The following is a 22,200-nucleotide window of genomic DNA, read 5'->3' as shown; positions in this document are numbered from 1 at the left end:
AGTTTTCAGTCAGCATTACCAAAACCAATGCCTCAAGCCACCTGGGTTATCACAGGCAGATAAACCAACTGCTGTAGGAGTCCACAGTGGTTCTGGGATCTGTGGATTGATACTACATCCAGAAGGAGGAAAGGAACCTGCTTGTTTAAGTAACAGAGTAACTGGCATCTGAGTCTTTGCTGGTGCCTAGTTATTCTTGGTTGACAGAATAAAATGAATGTATTTTCTTCTTGTTTTTCCTTTTCCCCCTTCATCTTCAAATGCAAAAATATGGGTTTGCTTTGTATGTAAAAAAAAATAGATGATCACAGACCAGTTGGCCGTTTGTAAAAAGCCATCTTGGCCACTTGTCGATGCCATTGCAGTAGTTGTCTTCAATAAACCAGCTTCCTCATCTAAACATTTGTGTAATCTGCCGCTGTTGGTTTTGTAAGACTTGGTGCAGGATTTCATTTCCTTTTTATGGAAAGTCAAAAATTGCATCAATTTATTTTGTAAAAACATTGTCTTTAGATGCTTTTGGCTCTGTGGTGCCTAACAACCAAATAATATTGTGCAATTTCTGATAAAAGGCATCCAAAATGTTGCTCTTTTATTTTGTGTCCTCATTTTGAGATAGCATTTAGGTCTCAATTTGCATTAGCTCTGCACTTGGATTAATGTAATAGCAATAACAGCATTAATACAGTGCCAGCTCCAGAGGCAATACCGAGGCAGTGTTTATGTAACACATTGGTCTGTTCTGCTTTTGGAAACGAGCACTTCTTTTTGTTAGTAAAGTTAGGAAGTATTGAGCATAAAAACTTATAGAATAGGCTTTTTAGTGTCGCTCTTTTACGAGGGTAATTACTCTGGCAGTGCTTCCTGGCAGATAACACAGACTTGTGCCTAATCCAGGGGGTATTTCTTGTTCAAAATATTGCATGAAAGTGAATATGTTTTAAATTTGGGCATGTCTGCATTACATTGGCAAAACAAATCACAGCAATTATAATTGCAAGTTAGAGGAGGTGCAGCTGCAGCATTGCAGGAGATCGCTGCCTTCCTTTCCTGCTCACTCCCTCGCCTGCCCACAAGCCCCAGCAGCAGCTGCACTGCAGCCCACCTTGGAGCTGAGCCCCAACTTTCATACTCCCCACTCCCAAGGAGACCTGTCCTGCGCAGCCTTAATTCACCATTCCCTGCTCTGCGATAACCCCAGATCGTTATTTCAAGTAATTCAGTAATGCTGGCTTCAACTCCACAGCTGTTGATTGGCTTATTAGCAGACATATGTTGCAATAAAGTGAATTTTATGCCTTATTTAGGATTTCATTGCTGCTATGGTAAAAGAAATAGGAAGCTTTCCCCCTCCCCCGTTCACAAAAGATTGCACACAGTGATGTAGAAGGCTACAGCCAGCATCCTGAACCAATCTCATACCTTGTTGAGCTCTGTTCTCCCTTCAGCAGTGCAGCTGGAGACAGTCCGTGCAGAGACAGAACCTCTCCCCTTAGATTTCATTAGCTTCTGTGTTTGTACCTTAGCAGCTAATATTTCTATTGATTTTTCTTTAATGTTCCCAGCTTCAAGTTCTTAAATGAACCCTGTGTGCCAGACTCACATGTTACATTGCCTTAACACAAATATTTTAATTCCTTTTAAATGCCTAGATTCATTAATTCTGTTTTTATAATAGAAATGAAATGCATAGATATGCAAAGAAATCCATACCTTTACAATTGCTTGTAATTTTATAAAGATGTGAGATCCTTCACTAATAAAGATACAATTTTCTAGCACTTTAGTGAAAGCAATCTGACTAGCTAGATAGACTATTTTGGCCTTACAGTTTCATTTAAAAATAAAAGTCTGTCTAGTGAGTGGTTATCTCTTGAAAAGTTGCATGCAACTTGCAGTCATGCACTTACTGAATAGTGCAAAATGCCTGCTTATTCTTCTGCCTGTCATACAAGCAACACAAATTATTCAAAGGAAGGAACAATAGACAACAAAGCAATGAAAAAATATAAAAAAGCAGTTTTGTGCAACGCTGGAGTTTTCAGAAAATGACAGAAGATAGAAAATTCAAAGTTAAGACTGATACTCCATCCTCCAGGAGGTTGCTTTTTTCTTGTTCCATACTGATGTGATCTGAGGATGAGTTGTATTGTCCTAGCTTTAAATTACCTGCCTGGGTTACTTCAGATTATCGAAGGACCACAAAAAATCACTAATCAAAACCAGAGCTTTCACTGATGTTAAAACAACTTGGATGTGCCAATCTGGGGGAGTAGGGAGCACTGCCTTTGCTTACTAGTTTTCCATAAGCTTGCATAATATCAAAAATAGTCATTTGAACTCTCTTCTCAGCCTGTAGTAATCTATGCTCAAGTCTCTGTTTACTAAATCTCAACACTTGCGCTCTCCACTAAAATGTTCTTCATGGTGTCGAGCAAAGCAGGGATAGATTAGACTGTGCAATGCTGTGCTTTGTTTCATTTTTATCACTCGTACCTAGTAAGTGTTTTGTTTTGGTTTTTTTGGGGGGGGAGTTACTTTTATTTTTATCCTGCTTTCATCCATATTCTTAAATGGAATGAGAAATATTTTTGATTCTTTTAATGGCAGTTTTCTTTCTTTTTACAATTGTTAACAATATCAGCTGCACTTTATTGGAACCGAGTGGGATCTGAGCCTTGCCATTACTCCACAGACAGACAGTAGAAGGGCTGGGGGTACGGTTATTTGAACTCCTTGTTAATGCAGACAGCCTCATGGTGTATAAATATGGAGACAAGAACAACTTCTGTACAAATGAGGGGCTGAAAGTCAGGTGACTGTTAAAGTAGCCTTTTTTTAATTTTATTTTTAATTATCTTTTCCCCCTCCAGATAAAATGTTAATCACCACATTAATCTATATTGGCTAGAAAAAAAAATCTGATCATTTCCTTTAAAAAAAAACATGGGAGGAAAAGCTGGTTTAGAAAATATTAGCTTTTTTTTTTTCCCTGAGTTCTTTTAAAGCCACCTGGCTTTCTTAAGAAAAAAAAATATCTGCTATTCAAATAACACTTTCCCAGTAATGTCTTGTTTGGCTTATAAATTTGTTCCAGTAAAGCCATATACTGTGTACAGTACGCCTCGAGTCTTCCTCTGAGTCTGTTCTGTTTACTAATATAGCATTTTTATTTTGCTTCTTTGACTTGTGCGTGGTTTGAAAAGCAATGCTAATGCAGTTCACAGGGATGTTGAATTTAACAGTTCCCCACGTGAGCCGTGTGTACTGATGAGCTGGGTTTATTCTTTATTCCTGCCTTCCTCTTGGGACCCGGTTACTTGTCTAACCAAATAGACTGACAGTGAGCAGACGGATACTGCAGCTGATGGTGAGACCACTGCCACCGAGGTTTGTACAGTCGCCGGCACCCAGTTATGGCAGGGGAGAGCGTTGTACCTCATCTCTTCCCGACCCCGGGCGTGAGGGCTAAACCGCATGTCTCCTACAGCCGCTCAGGATCCCTCTCTGCGCGCGTGTGCATGTGCGTGCCTGCGGGCCTGAGAGTTTTGCCCGGGGAGCTGAGTTTTCAGTGCTGCCTGCGGGTTCCTCCGTTTCCCGTGTTCAGGTTGGAAACCGCAAGGCTTCTGTGCTGTGCAGATAGCCGGGCAGTGGCAGTGTCACCCACACCAATGCTGCTCACCTGGCTAGTCATGCTGGCCAGATTGTGCCCTGGGTTTTTCTGTTTGCTTCTTTGCTCTTACAATCTGCAGCCTGTGTGAGAGAGGAGCGGGGAAAGACAGTAAAAAGCAGTTTTCCAATTTTCTGGATAAGGGTATTTCCACATTATAAATAGCTGTTTTCCTTGAACGTAACTTCACGTGTCATCTTCACATCTCGCCACCGGTAGTCCAGGTATTGTCTTCAGAGGAGGAATGTAAAAAAAATTACCTTTTCCTTGCACTGAGAAGCCTTGTATCCACAACATGGTACATCGACTGTGCAGGCAGATTCAACCCTATGTGACTCCAGTGAAGTGCATATAATGCTTTCATAATTAATATGGTTGCAGCTGCAAACATGAGCTGAATTTGGTCTGACATCTGGTAGAAGACAGAGTCTTACCACAAACACTACTGTAGGTTTTCAGTGGGATCTCATTAATATTTCAGACTGTTAAAATTATCATCAAGGAAAAATTCTCGGCATGACACGTCAGGACAATTCAGCCTCGGCAGTAAATAGAATAGATTTGAACTGAGTTATAAAGTAAACAGCAGATTTTCCCATGGGTCATTTGATTAATCAGGACTATATGAAAAATTGACAATAGAATCCTGGCACAAGCATTAAAAGAATCCAAATGGAGCAACAACATAACGTCTGCAGAGAGGAGTCAGGAGTACAGAATGCTTTGAAATGCCTCTTGCATTCTATTGCTTCAGGCCTTGAGCCCTACAGAAAGTAAAACATAATCCTAAATCCGTAACATTTAAAATGTTCCGTTTATTACTCAAAAATGCATGACAGTCTCCCTAGCTGCCATCTTTATTTGATGGGAGAAGATTTTGTGAACCTCAGTTTTCCTTAGGGACACCTCATTTTCAAAACATGTGGTGTACTTGCCATCCAAAAATTCAGCCCTCAGAAATGGGGCTGCTTGGGCAGTGCTTGTTGCATTGCTTTTGGAAATGTCAGCTGAAGTGAACCCAATGTGTGTGCCATTCCAGAAGGCCATCGCAGATAAGACTTGAAAAAATACATACAGGCTAAATATGAAGTAGAATGATAAAAATACAGAAAGGGACTGAAGTCAGGGAAATACCATTTTAAGCAAATAAGATGTGCTTCATTCTGTAGAAGGTGTTGCAGGTTGTTCACCTGTGCTGACTTTATGCAAAGCTTTGCCTGTGGCCCAGGAGATGTCATATGCTTAAACTCTGGGATTATGGACTTCCAAAGAATTTGCTGTTGCCATTCGGTGCTAAACCAGCCATATCTCGGTGAAAAGGTCCAACTGCTGCTCCCTAACTAGAGAACCTATGAACATGGCGTGCACCGATATTTATAAACGGAAAATGTTTAAAACTTCTTCATTCACAAAGAACAAATTTGAGAAGAGGAGGCTTGCTCTGAGTTAGGAGAGCCATGCAAAGACAGCCAGTGTGTCTACTCCTCCTCCTTAAGCGCTTAACGTAGAGAAAATGTGATTTTAACCTAGTGTGTTCCTCTCACCGATTCTTGTAAATCCTTTGGTCATGCGAGTGGGTAAGGTGTTGTTTTCCAATCTTTCTCATGCTGGCAGTCGGATCAAGAGGAGGATGGAGATCTAAAGGCACAGGTACAGAAACAAAAGACCTAGTTGCTCAAGTATCAATGTTGGAGGTGATCACCTCTCTCAGCATGTTATTGTCACTTCTCTGTGAAGAAATGTGTAGAAAGAGCATTTTGTATCCTTTCGATACTATGTCCCTTACCTTTCCCTTTCTTTTTCACTTCTTTCAGAATAGTCTGATTAAGCGAATACAGGGTGAAAATGTGTATGTCAAACATAGTAATCTTATGTTAGAGGTTGGTATTGGTATATACCAGTGCATGCACGTACATGTGTGTTAGTTTTAGTGGTAAACTGTGAATCTGCACTATGATGCATGAACTGTGTATTCCCACCTGCTAATAAATGAACTAGATATTTTTTTCCCTCAGATTATGATGACTCCTCTAACTTGTACTATAAATATAGATATGTGTGCGCGTATATGTGTGTGCATCCACGCGCATATGTATGTTCGTTTGAAGCCTCTTTATCAGGTGTAAATTGTAGCAATATGGATAATCTTTAAAAGAGTATATTTATACTCACTTGTATGAGATATGCTATGCTGTATCTTTCAAAATGCCACATTTTCACAGAGTGTTGTGTTAGTGCTGTGCTCCCCAGCTCCCTGAGATGTTACTTCCCTCCTTACTAACCAAGTTGTGTGTTTTGGCTCTAAAATTTGGTTGGCTTAGGATGTATTACAAACTGCTCTATTCTTTTAAAATGTCCAGGACCTAGACAAAACCCAGGAAGATCTGATGAAACATCAGACAAATATAAGTGAGCTGAAACGCACCTTCTTGGAAACCTCCACAGAAACGGCTGTGTCTAATGAGTGGGAGAAGAGGCTTTCCACATCTCCCGTTCGGCTTGCAGCAAGGCAGGAGGAAGCTCCCATGATTGAACCACTAGTGCCTGAAGAGGTCAGCATGAGCTGAAAGGCTTCATTATGTACCTGTCTACTGGTTTTTACTTACGATAGCTGGCGGTAGATTAGAGGCCATAGTCAGAGGCCATTCCCCACTTGCAGATGCTTCCTTTTTTCAGGACTCAGGCTCTAGCAGCAAAGATGCAAGGAAGAACAGGGTACCTGTTTTAAATATACATATATTCAGTGTATGAAATTCACTATAAGCTGTGTGGCAGATTTGGGTCTCTCTGAGAGTGTGAAACGCAGGCTTCGTTACAGGTTCGGTGAGCTTGAAAATGTGCAGCTGTGCGTGAAAGAAACCATGAAAGTGATGGAGATAAAATGTAAATAATGGTGACTGGTTGGGAGCAGCGGTATAGCGGAACGGATGGGTGTGCAGTACCAAGCTTGACAAGAAAATACAGAGCAAAGGGCAGAACTCTCTCAGTCTTTGAAGACAGGGAAGAAATAATGATGATACAGTCATCATTACATAGTCTAAATAATTAGACCTGCTTGGCCAGTTCTATAAGGGAACCAATAGTTGCTGCAGTCTGCTGTATACCGTTTCATTGAAGACACAGTGCAGATTGCTAAGCGTGTGCATTTTCATGCAGTGTGCATGCACGAAAAAATCTTGCTCACTGTGCAGTCTTGAAGTGTTTGCAAGAAACTTGCAGATTAAAAAACTGCCTTTTATTTAATTTGTGGGTAGATTAGGAGATGTGGAGTTAACAACGTAACACTCGTGTTGCCATAAAATACATGGATCTTCAAAAAAGCAAAGTGTCTTGATTTAAATCCAGTGGAGCAGAAAGAAATACGCTTATGTGGTCTGCATGAAGATTAGTTTTTTCATTCTGTTGTGGATAGGTATCTGGTTTCTGTCTCACAGGAGTCATCTGTATGGTTACCACTTGTTTTTAGCATTGCAGACCAATAAATGGACACAAGATGTACTTCTGTCCTCCCAGCACTGATGTAATGTTGTAAGCAAGTCAGCAAAAATAGGCTGGAAAGTATAACTTGAAAGAGTCTTCTGCCTTCCCATCTGAGCAGTTGGCATTGCAGACCCACAGCTCTCTGGGGAAGGGAATCTCAGGAGGCACACAGATAGCCCACGACAGCTTTCTCTCTTAGGGGAAGGTGTGTTGCCAAGAAAAAGGCCCCAGTTCATCTTTCCCACATTATACCCATCGAGCCAATGGCTGATAGAGGCATCAGGCATGCATTGGAGTGGCCGTCAAGTTGGATTAAAATACCTAAAAAGCAGACTTGGTGCCCAAAGTTTACCCTTTGAAGAAAGTGCTGAGGAGTCTTAATGTTGCTCCTACTTTCTTGTTCAGGAATCATAACAGATCCTACGACCATGTTAGATGGTTGTAGTTGAAAATGTGTGGGTTTTTTCCTTAAAAGTAAAACTATAAGTATAATGAACAGGAGGCATTTAACATATTAAAGATGTAAGGAATTGTTGAAAAGGGAGCAGCTGGCTAGATGAGCCTGAATCAGAGGAGTGCAGGTGAAACGAACTCATAACACACACACACACAATTCATTTCATGTCTTTATTACTTTAGAAATTTAATAGCAAATTTTAGTTAAAATGCACAAGCAGTAGCAAAGCATTACACAGTTTTGTAGGCTTCACTGTGAGGAAACACATCCAAATTGAACCATTCATTTGGAAAGGAAAAGGACAAGGGTTATCTTTATCTGGTCTCACTTCTCTTACTGGAAGAAAAGACTTGCTCAAAAGCACTGTCCAGTTACTGTGTCTTATAATCATCTAAGTCAACTACACCTGCCCCACAGAATCTCATCCAAACGAAGGCATTTCTGTGGAAAAAATGTGAGTGGATTTGAGCTGTCAGAGCCCAACAGTGCAGTGACTTCTGGCACTAAGAGAACCCTGCTGTAGATAACATCTGACTGTCCTTTTTTGGTCCCACTAAGCAGGATGGTTTCAGAGAGAGGAATTCTTCAGGAAAAGACCTGAAGCCACACATAGGTCAAAAGCAGCACCTTGGTGTCTACTAAGAAATGTGGAGGCAGTAAGGACGGAGAGCACATAGAACTGTTATGTAGTAGCTTCTCATAGTCAAAGATGTTACATGTTTAGCTTGGCATACCCACTTTAAAAATTCATTCAGTGCTGTTATCTGTAGCTCTTTTGTGTAATAAAACAAGAACAGAAGGTAAAATATGCCTTTTCAAAATGCATACTTTGAGCATTTGGCAGCTTTGTGGTTTTGATCAGTTTGACTTTAAGCCTGTCTAGTCACCAGTCAGTTTCTTACAGTAATAGGGGAAGGACTGACTTTGTTTTTCTTTAATTGTGAAAAGTGTAGTTTTAAATTTCTGCCATAATGGTGGCCGGATAGGTGAGAACACAAAAGCCATCATATTTACAAATTCCTTGACAATGTTTAATCTGACCCGGATTGGATTACATCAGCACTTTAGAATAAAGAAGCTATGCATCTCATTGCAGTCAGGGAGATGAGCCATTTATCCCTTTGTCTCTCTAGTTTGTAGTTTTGTATCTCTTCCTTTAAGTTTAAAACCTTTCTTCTTGAGTACATGGAGTATACGTATTTCAAACAGTACCATTTTATCCTCCTAGCCATAGTACTTCCATTGGCATGTCTAATAAGCACACTAGCCATTGAAGTGGGTAGGAAGGTTTTGGCAAGAAACCTGCTTTGCTCCACTGGGACTTACTTGCTGTGACCAAATGAAAAAGGTGGCCGTCGCAGAAGCTGAGCTCCAAAGGCTTAGGAAATTGAGCCTTACCAACTTTTAAAACTTTCCCATTTGGTCAAGTTGCAGAGATACTCTTTACTATTCTCACAGTGTTGGGAAGGCACTGATGGGATAAAAGTGAGGAGGATTTTCGTATCACATTATAGCAATAATACAGCAATTGGGTTAGCTTCCTGCGTAGGAAAAAGACTGAGACATCCTATACCTGTAAGGAGAAAGGAAGAGCTGAAATTTTTGCAGGGCTTACCTGCTGCCTGCTTCAGCAGGGAAGGCTGCAAACTCAGGAAAGAGCTAAGACCAGGGTGAAGGTGGAGGGGCCTGTTCTCAGCTGATGATGGAAGCCATGTAAGTTGGCACCAGACACGGTTAAATGACTAAGATAAGATGAAGTGAACACAGGGCATCCACAACCGGGTGTTAGTCAATGTAGTGGGGTTTGTGCTGCGCAAATGGCATGCTTGTGTCTGCTTTGCTTTTGTCACAGAGAGACACCGATTCCCCTTCTTATTGGAAACCTCATTGCTGTAAAATCATTCTGTTTGTTTCCTAATCTACCATGCAATTAACAATTTGTAGAGTAGAGAAATATGACGAGCTATTGCAAAATATAGTGGACTTTATACCCTCCATTTACTAAAACCATTTATTCCCCTGACATTAGACCAAAGAAGAAAGAGAAAAATCAGAAAAACTCATATTTTTGCAGAAGGGAGGTACTACATTCCTTGAATTGCAGGTAAAAACAAATACTACTTTCTTGAAATGCAGTCGGATAGACTGGCAGTGATTTATTATTTTATTATCCTTTTTCCTTTCCAAGCTTCCTTTTTTTTTTTTTTTTTTTTTTTTTTTTTAGATTTTTAAATATTATTTCATAAGTTCCAGAGAGATTTAATCTGGGGGCCAAATTCTGCGGAATGAGTCCCCTTCAGAGTTTATAGCTTCCTAATAGAGATTGATTTCTCTGCTAGTTAGAAATCTACTTGCACGGTGCTGTTTGTGGATGTTGTTTGCCGTTGTGCATGCATTTCCAGCATAAACCTCACTGAGAATGTTACAGTGAATGGGGCACTTCTGTCATTAGAATGAATTTCCTTTATACTGTCAAGTGAATGCAGATTATGCTGAGTGATGGTGAACTTTGTATTCTTATTGGTTTTTCTATTAGCCAAGTGTGATAGAGAAGAAGCTGCAGGAAGGAGAATCTGCTGGCACTTTGATTACTTCTCATCAAATCATTATCCAGAAAAGTATTCCATCATCCCTAGAGGTTATTTTTAATTAATTTGATTTTAAACTACCACATTTGCTTAGTTAAATACAGAAGTCATGGTCTTCAGGTCAAATAACCGGATGCTGGTTGCATAGTCAAAGCAAATCACATAGCATATTTGCGTAAGGAGGAAAAAAGGCGTTGCATTAAGTTCCATTCGTAATATTCAGTAGAATGGCATTTACTGTGTTGTACTGCTCAGTTTTAACAATCCTGAAGGGGGTTGATATTATTCTGTTGAAAACAAGGAAATTCGGTGCAGGCTACAGCTACATACAAAGGCATACTATTCTAAAACCTCATCAACAGTGTGTCTGTGACAACTGGGGAACAGTTGAAAGGGCTTAGTTGCCCTATTTTTGCGATTTGGTTTTGACTGTAGCATTATGAACCATTGCAATATATGATTTTTAACCTCAGGATGATTCCGATCATAATTTTAAATGACACACTAAAATGCTGTTCTGCTTCATATTAATACAGCAACAGTGTGGCAAAAGTAATTTTTTGTGTCCACATTATATGGGCCTCTAAGGGGAGGGAATATGGAATGAAATCATACTTTGCCTAAGGTGATTGTTTATTTGTTTGATGACTACTGTAAGAGGTACAGTGGTAAAAGTTGTTACATGCTTTCAGAAGAGGCAGCATTGATTCTTCTTCTTTAGTGCTCCAGAAGTATAGATAAACCTTCAGCTATTCTAATTTAGCTTTTATATCTCAAATATAGGGCACTGAGGATTGGGTTATTATAGACAAAATACCCTCTGAGATAGTTGATGGTGAATCGAAAAAAAATCTGGCATACAAAGTAGTGACTGTGAGCAGTAAAACTGCCTTTCCACCTGAGATGTTAAAATCCAGTACCATTCTAATGCAGAGCTTTGAGGACTTGGAAAGTGAAATACAATCCAAAGAGGAGAATAAGCAGAAAATGTTCACCCTAGGAAAGTCCTATGATACTGTATCCGGGAAAATTGTAACCATGACAAGCAAAGCTAAAGAGGGTGAGAAAGCAGTACAGCCTTCAGTAGAAGCTTTGCAAAAAATGGAAAGGGAAGTACAAGAATCTGTGAAAATCATTCCGGTAGTGGCCGAGTATGAAATCCTTGAGCCTGTCACTGATGAGAAAGCCAGGCGGGGATCCGACATGCAGAGCACGAAAAGAAAGCTGTCCGACTCTCTGACACCCATAAAGGAAGCAGGATCTCAGTTGCAAAGTCCTGAAGAGGAGAGTTTGAAAAAGACACTAAAGATGGACCAGGATTTGCAGTTACATGGTACACTGGGAAGCTTGCAGCTTGGCAAAGCAGAGAAACACCTTGGCAGTGAAGCTGCAAAAGCAGGGGCGTTTGCCCGGAGAGATAAGAGCCTGTCTGAGTGGAGATATTCCAGAGAACGGCCATTTACCATTGCTACTGCTCACTATGTTACCGAGTCGTCTGCATCAAAAGTAGTGGTAACAAGTGGCTTTGTCTCCATGCCACGGTTTAAAGATTAAAGCATGACTTTTAGGCAACCCCCTCACACCACCCTACCTTTCAGTTCTCTTGCTGCCTGGCTTTATGTTGACAGCAGCCAACCCAGCTTATTTTTTTCCCTCATACTTTGAATCCGTCCCACGGTCTGAAGCAGACATTCTATAAGGCTTTCAGCCTTTCTGGTTGATTTAAAGAACCATCTTACTGAAATGTACTATTGCTGCTGTGGCTTGTTAATAAAAGGAGAAAAAAAAAAAAAAAGGTTTGCTTGAACCAGCAAAATGCCAACGCTAATAACTTATGCTTTGTAACTATTGCTTACTACAGCCATTACAAATCTGCTCTGATTTATTTTCCCATTCTTTTCCTGTTTCCAACCTCTCTGTGCCCCCGCAACCTTCTCTTCCTTTCCTCCGTCTGCCTCCGGTTTTGGCAATTAATATATCTGTGCATGTGGGTCTGCCTTTCTTCTGTGTATGACTCTGCATTTCTTTGTCTGTTTAGACTAAGCAGTCCACCAGTGAAAAAACCTTGGATGGTTCAGATATCTTCAGTTTAATAGAGTCTGCCAGAAAACCAACTGAGTTCATAGGAGGGGTTACTTCTACTTCACATAGCTGGGCTCAGGTGGCCGTTTGATTCTCTCCATCCGTATTATAACCACACACCAATTACTTTTGCTTTTCTTTTGTTTCCTGGTTTTGTGCATAACTCGGAATCTATATAACTAATGCATGTATTTGTGTGCCTTTTTCTTTGCTACAATGGACCGCAATAGAAACTTCACTGAAAAGAGAAAAAAACCCACCAGATTTTCTCTCATTTCACTTTATTTTGGTCATTTTGCAGGGTGCTGTATTTTGCCTTTATAAAACTCACGCAAACAATACCAAGTAAAACACTGTGACATTTCTCTTTGCTTTTAAAAATTATGATTCTTGCTTTGTTTTTCATTTCTACTGTTCTGATAATGTTCTGAGAGTGAAAATCTATGCAACGTGAGAGAAATAAACTGGCAAAATGTAATACCCATTTTTTTATTTATGTTCACAGTACATTAAGCTGAGGAGCCATTGCAAGTAGTGTTGCCTGCTTCTGTTGTTGAGGGTTTTTTTTCTCCTTCCCTGCAGAGAATAGACACGATGACATCTCAGGAGATAACTGGCAGTGAAATGAAACAAGCAGTTCAGCCGCATCAGGATACAGTGAAGAAGGTTGTACAGGAGACAGTAGTTATCGAGGAGAGACATGGGATGGATGTGCATGCAAGCGGGGATCCTGCTAAAGCGGCCAGACTTGCACTGGATGCCCAGGCTGCAGCGGTGGCAGTGGCTGCTGGCATGAAGGGGAAGGAGGGCTCTGCCGGGACTCAGGGGGCGAAGGAGGAAAAAAGGGAGGAGGCTGGGAAAGCCCTAACCAAACAGGAAGGAGCCGCTGCTGCTGCTTCGTGTGAGCAAGCAGAGGAGCACAGTACAACAGTCCACCTTTCAGAGTCTTCAGAAAGAAAACCTCATTTTGAGGTAACTCGTTATTAAATGGGTCATGTTTGTGCTGGATTGTGAATGTAGGCAATGCTGGACAAAGTTAATTCCTGTGATGGAAAGCAAAGTGTACCAACCTTGTATGGTTGCATCTTTACAGCAGACAGTTTGTTTCTCTTATTTCCTCCTTGCGTGGCACCTGCAAGGCTTGTTCTGGTTCCCATCATTAGCAAAACGCCATGCATGTTTTGCCTAAAAGCGCTTTTCATGCTACAGAGAAATACCTATTTTGTGGCATTGTATGCAGTGGATGAAAGAATTCAGCTGGCATTCTCTTTGAGAAAGTCCATCAAGATCAGCAAAGTTTGTGTGTCCTCAAAGAAAATATATTGTTTTTTCCATGCTTGGTACAATTGTAAATAAGTGTACTGTGTCTTAAAGAACTCAGGTTCCTTATCTTAGCCCCATTAGCATAGTTTCAAGACCTGTTTTGCAGAGAGGTTAAAAAACACTTGTTCTTGCTCTTTTTTTCTGAGAGCTGAATGGAAGACTAAGCCTGGACAGAGTTTTTTCTCCTGTCTTTTTAGGAGAATGTAGAATCACAGAATCCCAGAATACTTGAGGTTAGGTGAGACCTCTGAGGTCATCTGCTCCAATCCCTCCTGCTCAAGTAGGGTCACCCAGAGCGAGTTGACCAGGACCATGTCCAGACAGCATTTGAATGTAGAATCATGGAATGGTTTGGGTTGGAAGAGACCTTAAAGATCATCTAGTTCCAACCCCCCTGCCATGGGCAGGGACACCTTCCACTAGACCAGGCTGCTCAAAGCTCCTCCAGCCTGGCCTTGAACACTTGCAGGAATATCTCCAAGGTAGGAAGCTCCACAAGCTCCCTGGGCAACCTGTGCCAGTGCTGGGTCACCCACAGAGTGAAAAGGTGTTTTCTGATGTTCACAGGGAGCTTCCTGTGTTTCAGGTTGTGTCCATTGCCTCTTGCAGTGTTTAGATATTTTCTGAAGTTTATTTTCATGAAATAATATATGCTAAATGTTGCCAGCATTATATACACGTATTTGCCACTGTAATGAGGAGCATTTTTTTTTTTTTGTTAAATGCAGAGCACTTTTTAGTTGTTCCCTCTCCTTTTCCCAAGGAAAAAAAAATGTTCTGAGAAATCCATAAGCTTTGCTAAATGTTCCAATTCCTTTTTTTGTTGTTCACACAGTCACCAGTTGTGAAGACTGAGACTATCAGTTTCAGTAGTGTTCCTGCTGGTGGGGAAAACCTTGAAATTTCAACAAAGGAAGTGCCAGTAGTCCATACAGAAACAAAAACCATTACGTATGAGTCTTCTCAGGTAAGAAATTCTGCAAAAGCCAGGGTCTAATTTAATATGCCCTTAAGGAATTCATGTTTCTTCACCCATCTTTAAGTGTATATCTTAGTGTAAACTGTTCTAAGTTGTTAAAGTATTAAATATTAGCATGAGGAGGTTGTATATAAGAAGAGCTTACCCGAGGGTGACTCATGTCCTTGTGTAGGGCCTTTGGAGAACATTGATGAAACTAGATTTCGAAGCCCCAGCTTTTCTTCTGCCCTTCCAGAAGCAAAGGGGAGTCTCCAGATGCAGAAAGAAATACTGACACACGATCACTCTAATAGCAGTTATTTCCCTACCATTAGACACTCACTTTATGACTTTATGAAAAACTTTTGATTTCAGCTGGGGTAGAGCTGACTTTCTTCTTAGTAGCTGGTGTGTTTTGCTTTGGTGTGAGAATAATGTTGATACCACACTGCTGGCTTTAGTCATTGCTGAGTGATGTTTATGCTAAGTCAAGGACCTTTCAGTTTCTCAGCATCTGCCAGCGAGAGGGCTGGAGGGGCATGGGAAACTGGGAGGGGACACAGCCAGGACAGGTGACCCGAACGCGCCAAAGGGATATTCTGTACCACAGAATGTCATGCTGGGTATATAAACTGGGGAGAGTTGGCTGATGCCTGCCGATCGCTGCTCAGGGACTGGCTGGGCATCGGTCAGTGGGTGGTGACCCTTGTATTGTGCATCACTTGTTGGGGATTTTTCCCTTCCCTTTGGATTTTACTCTTTCTTTTTCATTACAACTGTTGTTAGTAGTAATATGATTATTTTAGTTATTTTATTTCAATTATTAAATTGTTCTTATCTCAGCCCTCAACCCTCAAGCTTTGTCTTTCTCCCGATTTTCCTCCCCATCCTGCTGGGGGGGTGGGGGTGGGGGGAGGGGAGTGAGCGAGTGGCTGCGTGGTACTCGGTTGCCAGCCAGAGTTAAACCATGGCAGAACTGTAGAAATAGGGAAGTTCAGCCAGTGCAGTTCTTGCCTCCCTGTGCTCAGGAGCAGGGTTTTGATGGCGGGTTTTCTCTTCTGGTTCCCTAGGTGGATTGCAGTGCTGACTCAGAACCAGGTGTATTGATGAGTGCACAAACTATCACGTCTGAAACCACCAGCACTACAACCACTACACATATCACCAAAGTGAGTCTTCAGAAAACAGGGAGCTTTGTTTTTTGGTTTTGGTTGGTTGTTTTTTTTTTTTTATTTCCCACATGGAAGGCTGTGTGTTTTCCTAACTTCAATTCTATCATTTATTTTAAAATATGGACACATGCTTGTGCTTTCTGGACAAAATCCTGTCTGTTTTGGGTACCTGCCTTCGCACACCTCTCTTTGGCTATACTGGCTTCGTTAACACATGCAAGGACCTAACAAGAGTCCTGAGAGTCATAAAGCCTTAGGGTATGTCTGTGCAAGCACAAGACCTTGCTGTGCAGAGACACCTGCGTTAGCTGCAAATACTGTCTGGAACTGGAAGCAGTGTAGCCATGTTGGCATCATAGGGTAGCCGGGAAGGAATAATTTGCCTGAGCATGAGGCTCTATTGACATGACTCTGTGGCCTCTCAGTCCTGAGCTATTATCACTGTATAGCACACAGTAAATCTGTATCGTGTAGTCGTAACACGATATCAGCTCAGATGCCACGGTTGCATTGCTGGGTGGTACCCTCAGGAACTTGCCCACAGCCAGTCCGAGAGCTTACGGCTGCACAGACAAATGATGTTGGGTCTTCCATGTGATGCACAGAGTAACTGTGCAGAGACCAGTTTTGTCTTTAAGCAGCAAAGGTATTTATTTCATGCAAAGTTGGGGAGCTAGCCAATTCACACCGGACAAACTAGCTCCAAAGTTTTCAGTGAAAAGTTAGGTATTTTATACAGTTTTTGTGACAGGTTACAGGACATCTTTACATAGATACTCATCTGATTTTGACACCTATTAATTCCATTCACAATAGGTGGGATCTAGGTGGAGTAGACCTTTCAATTTGCTTTGTTCAATGATTTCCTGACTTAATGGTCTCCTTATCTCCTTCAGGTGCTCACCTTATCTTTTCTAACTATTCAGAGTACATTCAGTGGAACCTTTTCTAATTATTCAGAGTACATTCCTTTCTCAACACAGAGCATCACCCAGAGCATTGTACCAAACTCATCCTGACTAATCTCTTTTTTTTTAAGACCTTGTTCTGTTTCACGTGTTCTAAGACAGCATCTAAATAAATAACAGTTCCTCCCTAAGCAGAAACCCTTCTGGGGCCGTGACACCTTTCCTACCAATATTCACTGCAGACAGGATTTCATCTTTGTGTAGTGAAATTCACCTTGCAGTAGATGAACTATATACAAAGGCCATACCACCCTGTATGTCCTTCTGAAGTCTGCAGTGGACTTAACTAGGCCTTAATGTGAGCTGTCTGTATGTCCATTCTTTTCTTTATAGGATGAATTTACCATAAATACCTGCCATTTTTGACATAAAAACATCTCTCCTGACAGATGTGCAGACTAGAATCATAAAATTATATGTGTTGGAAGGACCTCTGGAGGTCATCTAGTCCATTCAGAGCAGGCCAGCTCCAGAGCTGCGCTGGTTGCCATTCAGGGTTGTCCCCTCTTGTGTTGCTGTTTGGGATAGTTCAGTCCCATCGTGCCCGGGTTCCTGCACGGATCATTCTCTGGATGAGTAGCAGTGCTCTTAAAATAACCTACTGACATGCATTTGTCCCTCACATCTAGACTGTGAAAGGAGGTATCTCAGAGACAAGAATTGAAAAACGAATAGTCATCACAGGAGATGCAGATATCGATCATGATCAGGTAAAATCTATAAATTGCTGAGGACTGCCAAAGAGAACGTTTCTAAACATTCCTTTAAAAGATACTATTCATACTGGCATGCTTTAAATTAAACTGGATTAGTAGTTAAATCAGTGATGGTATATTTCATATTTTAATCATTTTTCCTCATTTGTAAATTGTGTAATATCTCATGAATCTCTCCACCTTGCTACTGATCATGCATGTTCCACCTCCTTTTTGTTTTTGCCCTTCTGTGGTTTCCTTGGGATAGGCGCTGGCTCAGGCAATTAAAGAAGCCAAAGAGCAGCACCCTGACATGTCAGTGACCAAAGTAGTGGTACATAAAGAGACAGAAATCACACCAGAAGATGGGGAGGATTGACCACAGGTAAGAGGACTAGATGATTTTCCAAGGCATTTACTGGGCTGGCATGTTGCAGATGTTGTTTTCCTACCATCAGTCACCTCTAACTCATTGCTTTCTCTCACTGGCATTTGCAAGTTGCATTTGTGCTGGTTATCAGTTCTGGTATTTGAATGTAAACCGCATTCAGATCTAAGTGTCTGTCATCATTTAATGGTGCCAGCTGGAGAAAGAGAAACTATAATTTGCTTTAGTTGGCTCTCTGGAAAGGCCTCATTTGCCATGCTTTGATATAGTCTTAATTTTCTAATTCTGAAGTAAAAAAATATCTGTTGTCAGCTTTGATGTCATTTAAGAACAAAAACAATTTGTTCTTAAAGGTGTGCATTTTGTTTAAAAATGCTGAGGGAAAAACCTACAGCTGCTTTTTAAATGTCCCATGCAGATGTTACAAGTTAAGCTTTAATTCCTAATGTGCAAAGATACCGTCCAAATTGCTTTTGATTTTTCTTTTAACCCCAGTGAATTAATGTGTTGGTATTTGGTTGTCTTGGCTTTCTTGTATTAAAAGAACATTTTATGTTTTAAAGCAGCATTGTTTATTGGGATGAAATGATAATGCAGCTTTTGTTATGTCAAGCTTTTTTTCAGTAAAGGCATGCCGTCCAACTGTGGCTGGCTAAACAGACATCTTAATATTACTATATTTATTCTGTGTGCAAAAAACATGTCATGCATACTAACCTGCTATGCAAAAGCTGTTAATGCCAGCACCATCTCACAAATTGCTTTGAATGCTGTATGCAGAAGGGAAAAAAAAGCTGCTTGTCTGATTTGTTTAAATTGATAGCAGCGTTTTATTCTTAAAACAATATATATTCCCTAACATTTGGTGTAAGTAACAGAGTATAATGCACAGCACCTTTTGAAGCTGTTTTGCTCTCCTGCTTTTGGATATACAGACCCTAAAGAAAACTGAATTTCAGTATCTGTTATTTATTTGGAAGATGGAACCCATCACTGAGGAGTGAGTAGCTGTGATTCTTGCGGTATTCTGCTAATTGTTTAAGAGACAACACAATGTGGCTTGCTTAGAAGTCTATTGATGTCATTGATTCTTTCAATTGGCATCAGTGGACTTTGGATTTGGGCCAAGTTGCTTATACTGGGATGATGCCATTTTCAAATAGCTTTTGTTACATGAACAAATCAACAAAATCTCTTTTGCAGGAGAGTAGTTGCTTCAAATAATTAACTTGGTTCTCTTTCCTACAGGAATAACCTAGATTGTGTATGAATCCAGACATGCACACCAGTAGGAGTATGAGAGCCTATACGGAGTCTCAGTTCCAACCTGACTGACTTGTATCTGTCTATGGAAAATTTCAGTACAGAAGAATTATCTTGACCGTTAATAACGAAACTGGCAGAGATACCTTCCCAATCTGAATCAGCAGCAGTTAAACAATATTGCATGAAGCAACAATAAAATTACAGAAAAGCAGCATTTTTAATTTTCTTAAAATGTCTAAGTTTTCAGCTATACCTGCACGTTCATAAACAATATAAACAGTGATCTCATGTAACACATAAACAGTTCATGCCTTTCCCAGTTTATGAAAGTCTAAACAAATTAAAATTTGCTAGGTGGCAAGCCTTTTGTTTACGGATATTGTAAATGAAGATTACCCCCAAAATGCTAGAAGCTGTATAGGTACTGTGTATAATGTTTTACCACACATTAGATGTGCCAATAACACAGTTTATTCAGTAAACAACTTGAATCTTACATTTGTTTCATCTGGTTTTATTACTGCCCGATAAACAATGATGACTCTTTTACTCTTATCAAAATATTTAAATGCTTACAAAGTGTGCTTTGTATACCTGACTGAATACCTTATGAGGTAGTAATGATTTTAGTATATTAACTTTAATGATTTTTGTCAGCATTGTTCAGAGTCAGCTTCCAGTCACCCTTCACAGAACCTAACCTTGTAAATTATATGTAGTTATTTTGGAGGAAAAAAAGTAATCTGTATTTTACTTAGTTTGCAGCATTAGAAAAGTATTAATCTGAAATAACCGTGATGGTTTTCTATTGATTTCCCTTTTGTTCTCAGAGGAAGAAAAGGAAAGAAAAAAAAAAAATCTGTTTGAGAATCTGGTCAGCTTTTACTATCTAGTTCAGAGTCAAGCCTTAACCTGTACAGAACGTCCACTGAAAACTCGTTAGTGTCCAGCTATAATACCCACTGAAGGGATAGCATCCATTACACTGTCAGCTGCATCACAACACATGGTGAATGTATGTTTCTGCATAGTGAAATAAAAGTGGTAAACGCATCCAAAATTGTATTGTTCTGTGTCTAAAAGCACCTAGTGTTTTTTAATATTCAAAATGTCAAGTTACATTTGTAAGACACCACAGGTTTTACTCGTCTGCACAGTAGACATGTTTTGTCTTCAACGGCTGACACTGCACTGTGCAGACAGTTGGAGTTAGCGGAGCATCCAAAGGGATGGCAGTATCCACCTTTGGGCATATGATGCTTGCAAAGGAAAAGGAGTATTTGGTTCCTTCTGTTTTCTCTGGTTGTGTACCATTTCAGCGAAGCTAAATGAAGGATTTTGTGGTTCCTTAGACAGTAAAGGCTGGTAGTGCTTGATCCAGATCCACTCCTTTTTTTGTACTTTTGCTCTGAAACATGGATAAAATTCTCTTTGAATCAGTACTTATCTGTTCCTTTTTCTTGCTCCTTTGCCACATCTCGTTGAGGTTCCCCTAGTAGTTCAAGAGAAATTCATAATAATTCACCCTTCAATCTGTATTTCCTTGCAGGATTGAAAGAAATGGGTACAAGCAGACTTTTCAGGACATAAAGGGCCCAATTTGCCCTTCGTTGTTTACACAGTGCTCCCTCACATTGAAGTCGATGGATTTGGCTTCAGCAGAGAGCAAGATTTGACCCAGTGACTTGTTAATAAATGTTTATTTTCTTAATTTAGAAAGAAAAACAGTATATATAGAGAGAATAACCTGTAGATAATAATTAAAAGTAATATCCCAAGGCTTTTAAAGCTTTGCCCTTAGTCTCTAAAACTTCTTCTTTCCACCAGCCATTCTTCATGCCTTTAATCCAGAATGCTAACTATGTAACTCCCTGTACCGCCGTCACTGCTTACCTCTCGCCTAATGACCAATGCAAAGATTACGGTCTGCTGTGATCTTTGGTTGACCTCTCCTCCTCCTAGTCCAAGAGCATCTACATTCTCAGCCCTCTTGTTGACAGTAGGCTCAGCTCTCTGGTGCTGCCGGCGCCTGGTGGCAGCCAGGGGTGGAGGGAGGTACTCACCCTGTGTCTCAGCAGACAGCATGCCAGGTTCTTGCTTCTGCATCAGGAGTTGAAAAATAGACTCTGAAGCCATATTGATCTTCCCTCAGGTGCCCCTCATGTTGTCAGTGAAGAAACAGCATTGTATTACCTCAGAGATGCGAGGCGATTGCACAGGCTTTTCTCCAGAGTTAGCATTATATTTTAGCATGGCTTGAGGAGATTGTACTTTGGTGATACTGCACAGTATGTATGCTGTCTAAAGATATTGTATCATATGAGGTTAGTCTCCTCAGAAAGGATGCTCACAGCTAAGATATGGCCTAAGTGTATGCAAACTATGAGGAGATGAGAGTGGACAGGCAAGGTCATCTCAGTGCCACTGTCGGCAGTAGACCCTTGTTCGGGAGATGGTTCCTGGAAGTGATAGCTTTGGTTTTTGTTAGAAACTGTTCTTGGGTTGTCTGCCTAATGCTGTGCCACATGAAATAAAGAGCACCTGCCTGTTTCTACCAACCAGCTTTTGTCTCTGTCTCTTCTCATTTATTGTTGGTCTTTGTCCAGCTTCTCGACATAAAACAGCTAAGAAAACAAACATTCAAATATTGTGTTACTTGACCGCACCATTACCAACACAGACACTGGTACGGGAGACAGTTGCACTTGTTACAGCTGGAGTCACAGCTTCAGCCCCTTGAGAGAGGTAAGGGACCAGGATGACCAGGTGGGGCTTTGCACACCAGGGCAAGAATGGGCACAGCAAGCAATCACAGCGAGGGTGACCACTACAGATATAAAAAGAATGAATACATTGCCGTGGCATTTTTAAGGCTGTTTGAAATCACTTAACATTTATCCCTCTGAAGTTTTTTGAGGCTGTCTCATCACAGATGGGAAGTAATGGTGTTCTGGGCTCAAGCATATAAAAAAATAATTCAGTGAATCTCTAAATCCAGATACTGGATCAAAGCAAGGTTTTAACAGCTTTGCCTTATTTCTTCCCAGAGCAGACTTAGGCAGCTAGACGGATGATGTGGCTCACCTGTACAACAGTTTGTATCTGCTGAAATTATAGTTCCTTATAAATGGGTCTTCAAGGCAAATAAATTGG

The 22,200-nt window shown here is 40.7% G+C and overlaps 1 protein-coding gene across 34 annotated transcripts in view; it reads left to right on the top strand.

Annotated features, from left to right (window-relative positions):
- EPB41L3 (erythrocyte membrane protein band 4.1 like 3) overlaps window positions 1-21,605 on the top strand; it is a 145,338-nt gene extending 123,733 nt beyond the window's left edge. For 13 of the 34 annotated variants that reach the window (XM_037379473.1, XM_037379468.1, XM_037379465.1 and 10 more), the window contains 14 exons: window positions 3,337-3,390; window positions 5,285-5,320; window positions 5,485-5,550; window positions 6,031-6,222; window positions 9,637-9,711; window positions 10,144-10,245; window positions 10,979-11,707; window positions 12,234-12,356; window positions 12,860-13,249; window positions 14,436-14,567; window positions 15,629-15,727; window positions 17,328-17,408; window positions 17,662-17,778; window positions 19,030-21,605. In XM_037379473.1, coding sequence (XP_037235370.1) covers window positions 3,337-3,390; window positions 5,285-5,320; window positions 5,485-5,550; window positions 6,031-6,222; window positions 9,637-9,711; window positions 10,144-10,245; window positions 10,979-11,707; window positions 12,234-12,356; window positions 12,860-13,249; window positions 14,436-14,567; window positions 15,629-15,727; window positions 17,328-17,408; window positions 17,662-17,772 — 2,190 coding nt within the window. In that variant the 3' untranslated portion in view covers window positions 17,773-17,778; window positions 19,030-21,605. The remainder of the gene's footprint in view (window positions 1-3,336; window positions 3,391-5,284; window positions 5,321-5,484; window positions 5,551-6,030; window positions 6,223-9,636; window positions 9,712-10,143; window positions 10,246-10,978; window positions 11,708-12,233; window positions 12,357-12,859; window positions 13,250-14,435; window positions 14,568-15,628; window positions 15,728-17,327; window positions 17,409-17,661; window positions 17,779-19,029) is intronic. The other 21 variants (XM_037379484.1, XM_037379485.1, XM_037379490.1 and 18 more) reach the window with 15 other exon arrangements.
- The last annotated feature ends 595 nt before the right edge of the window (window positions 21,606-22,200 follow it).

Source organism: Falco rusticolus, chromosome 3 (assembly GCF_015220075.1).
Source record: "Falco rusticolus isolate bFalRus1 chromosome 3, bFalRus1.pri, whole genome shotgun sequence".
In the NCBI taxonomy this organism is placed as follows: Eukaryota; Metazoa; Chordata; class Aves; order Falconiformes; family Falconidae; genus Falco; species Falco rusticolus.
Note: the sequence above shows the minus strand (reverse complement) of the source record. Positions and strands in the feature narration are given on the sequence as shown.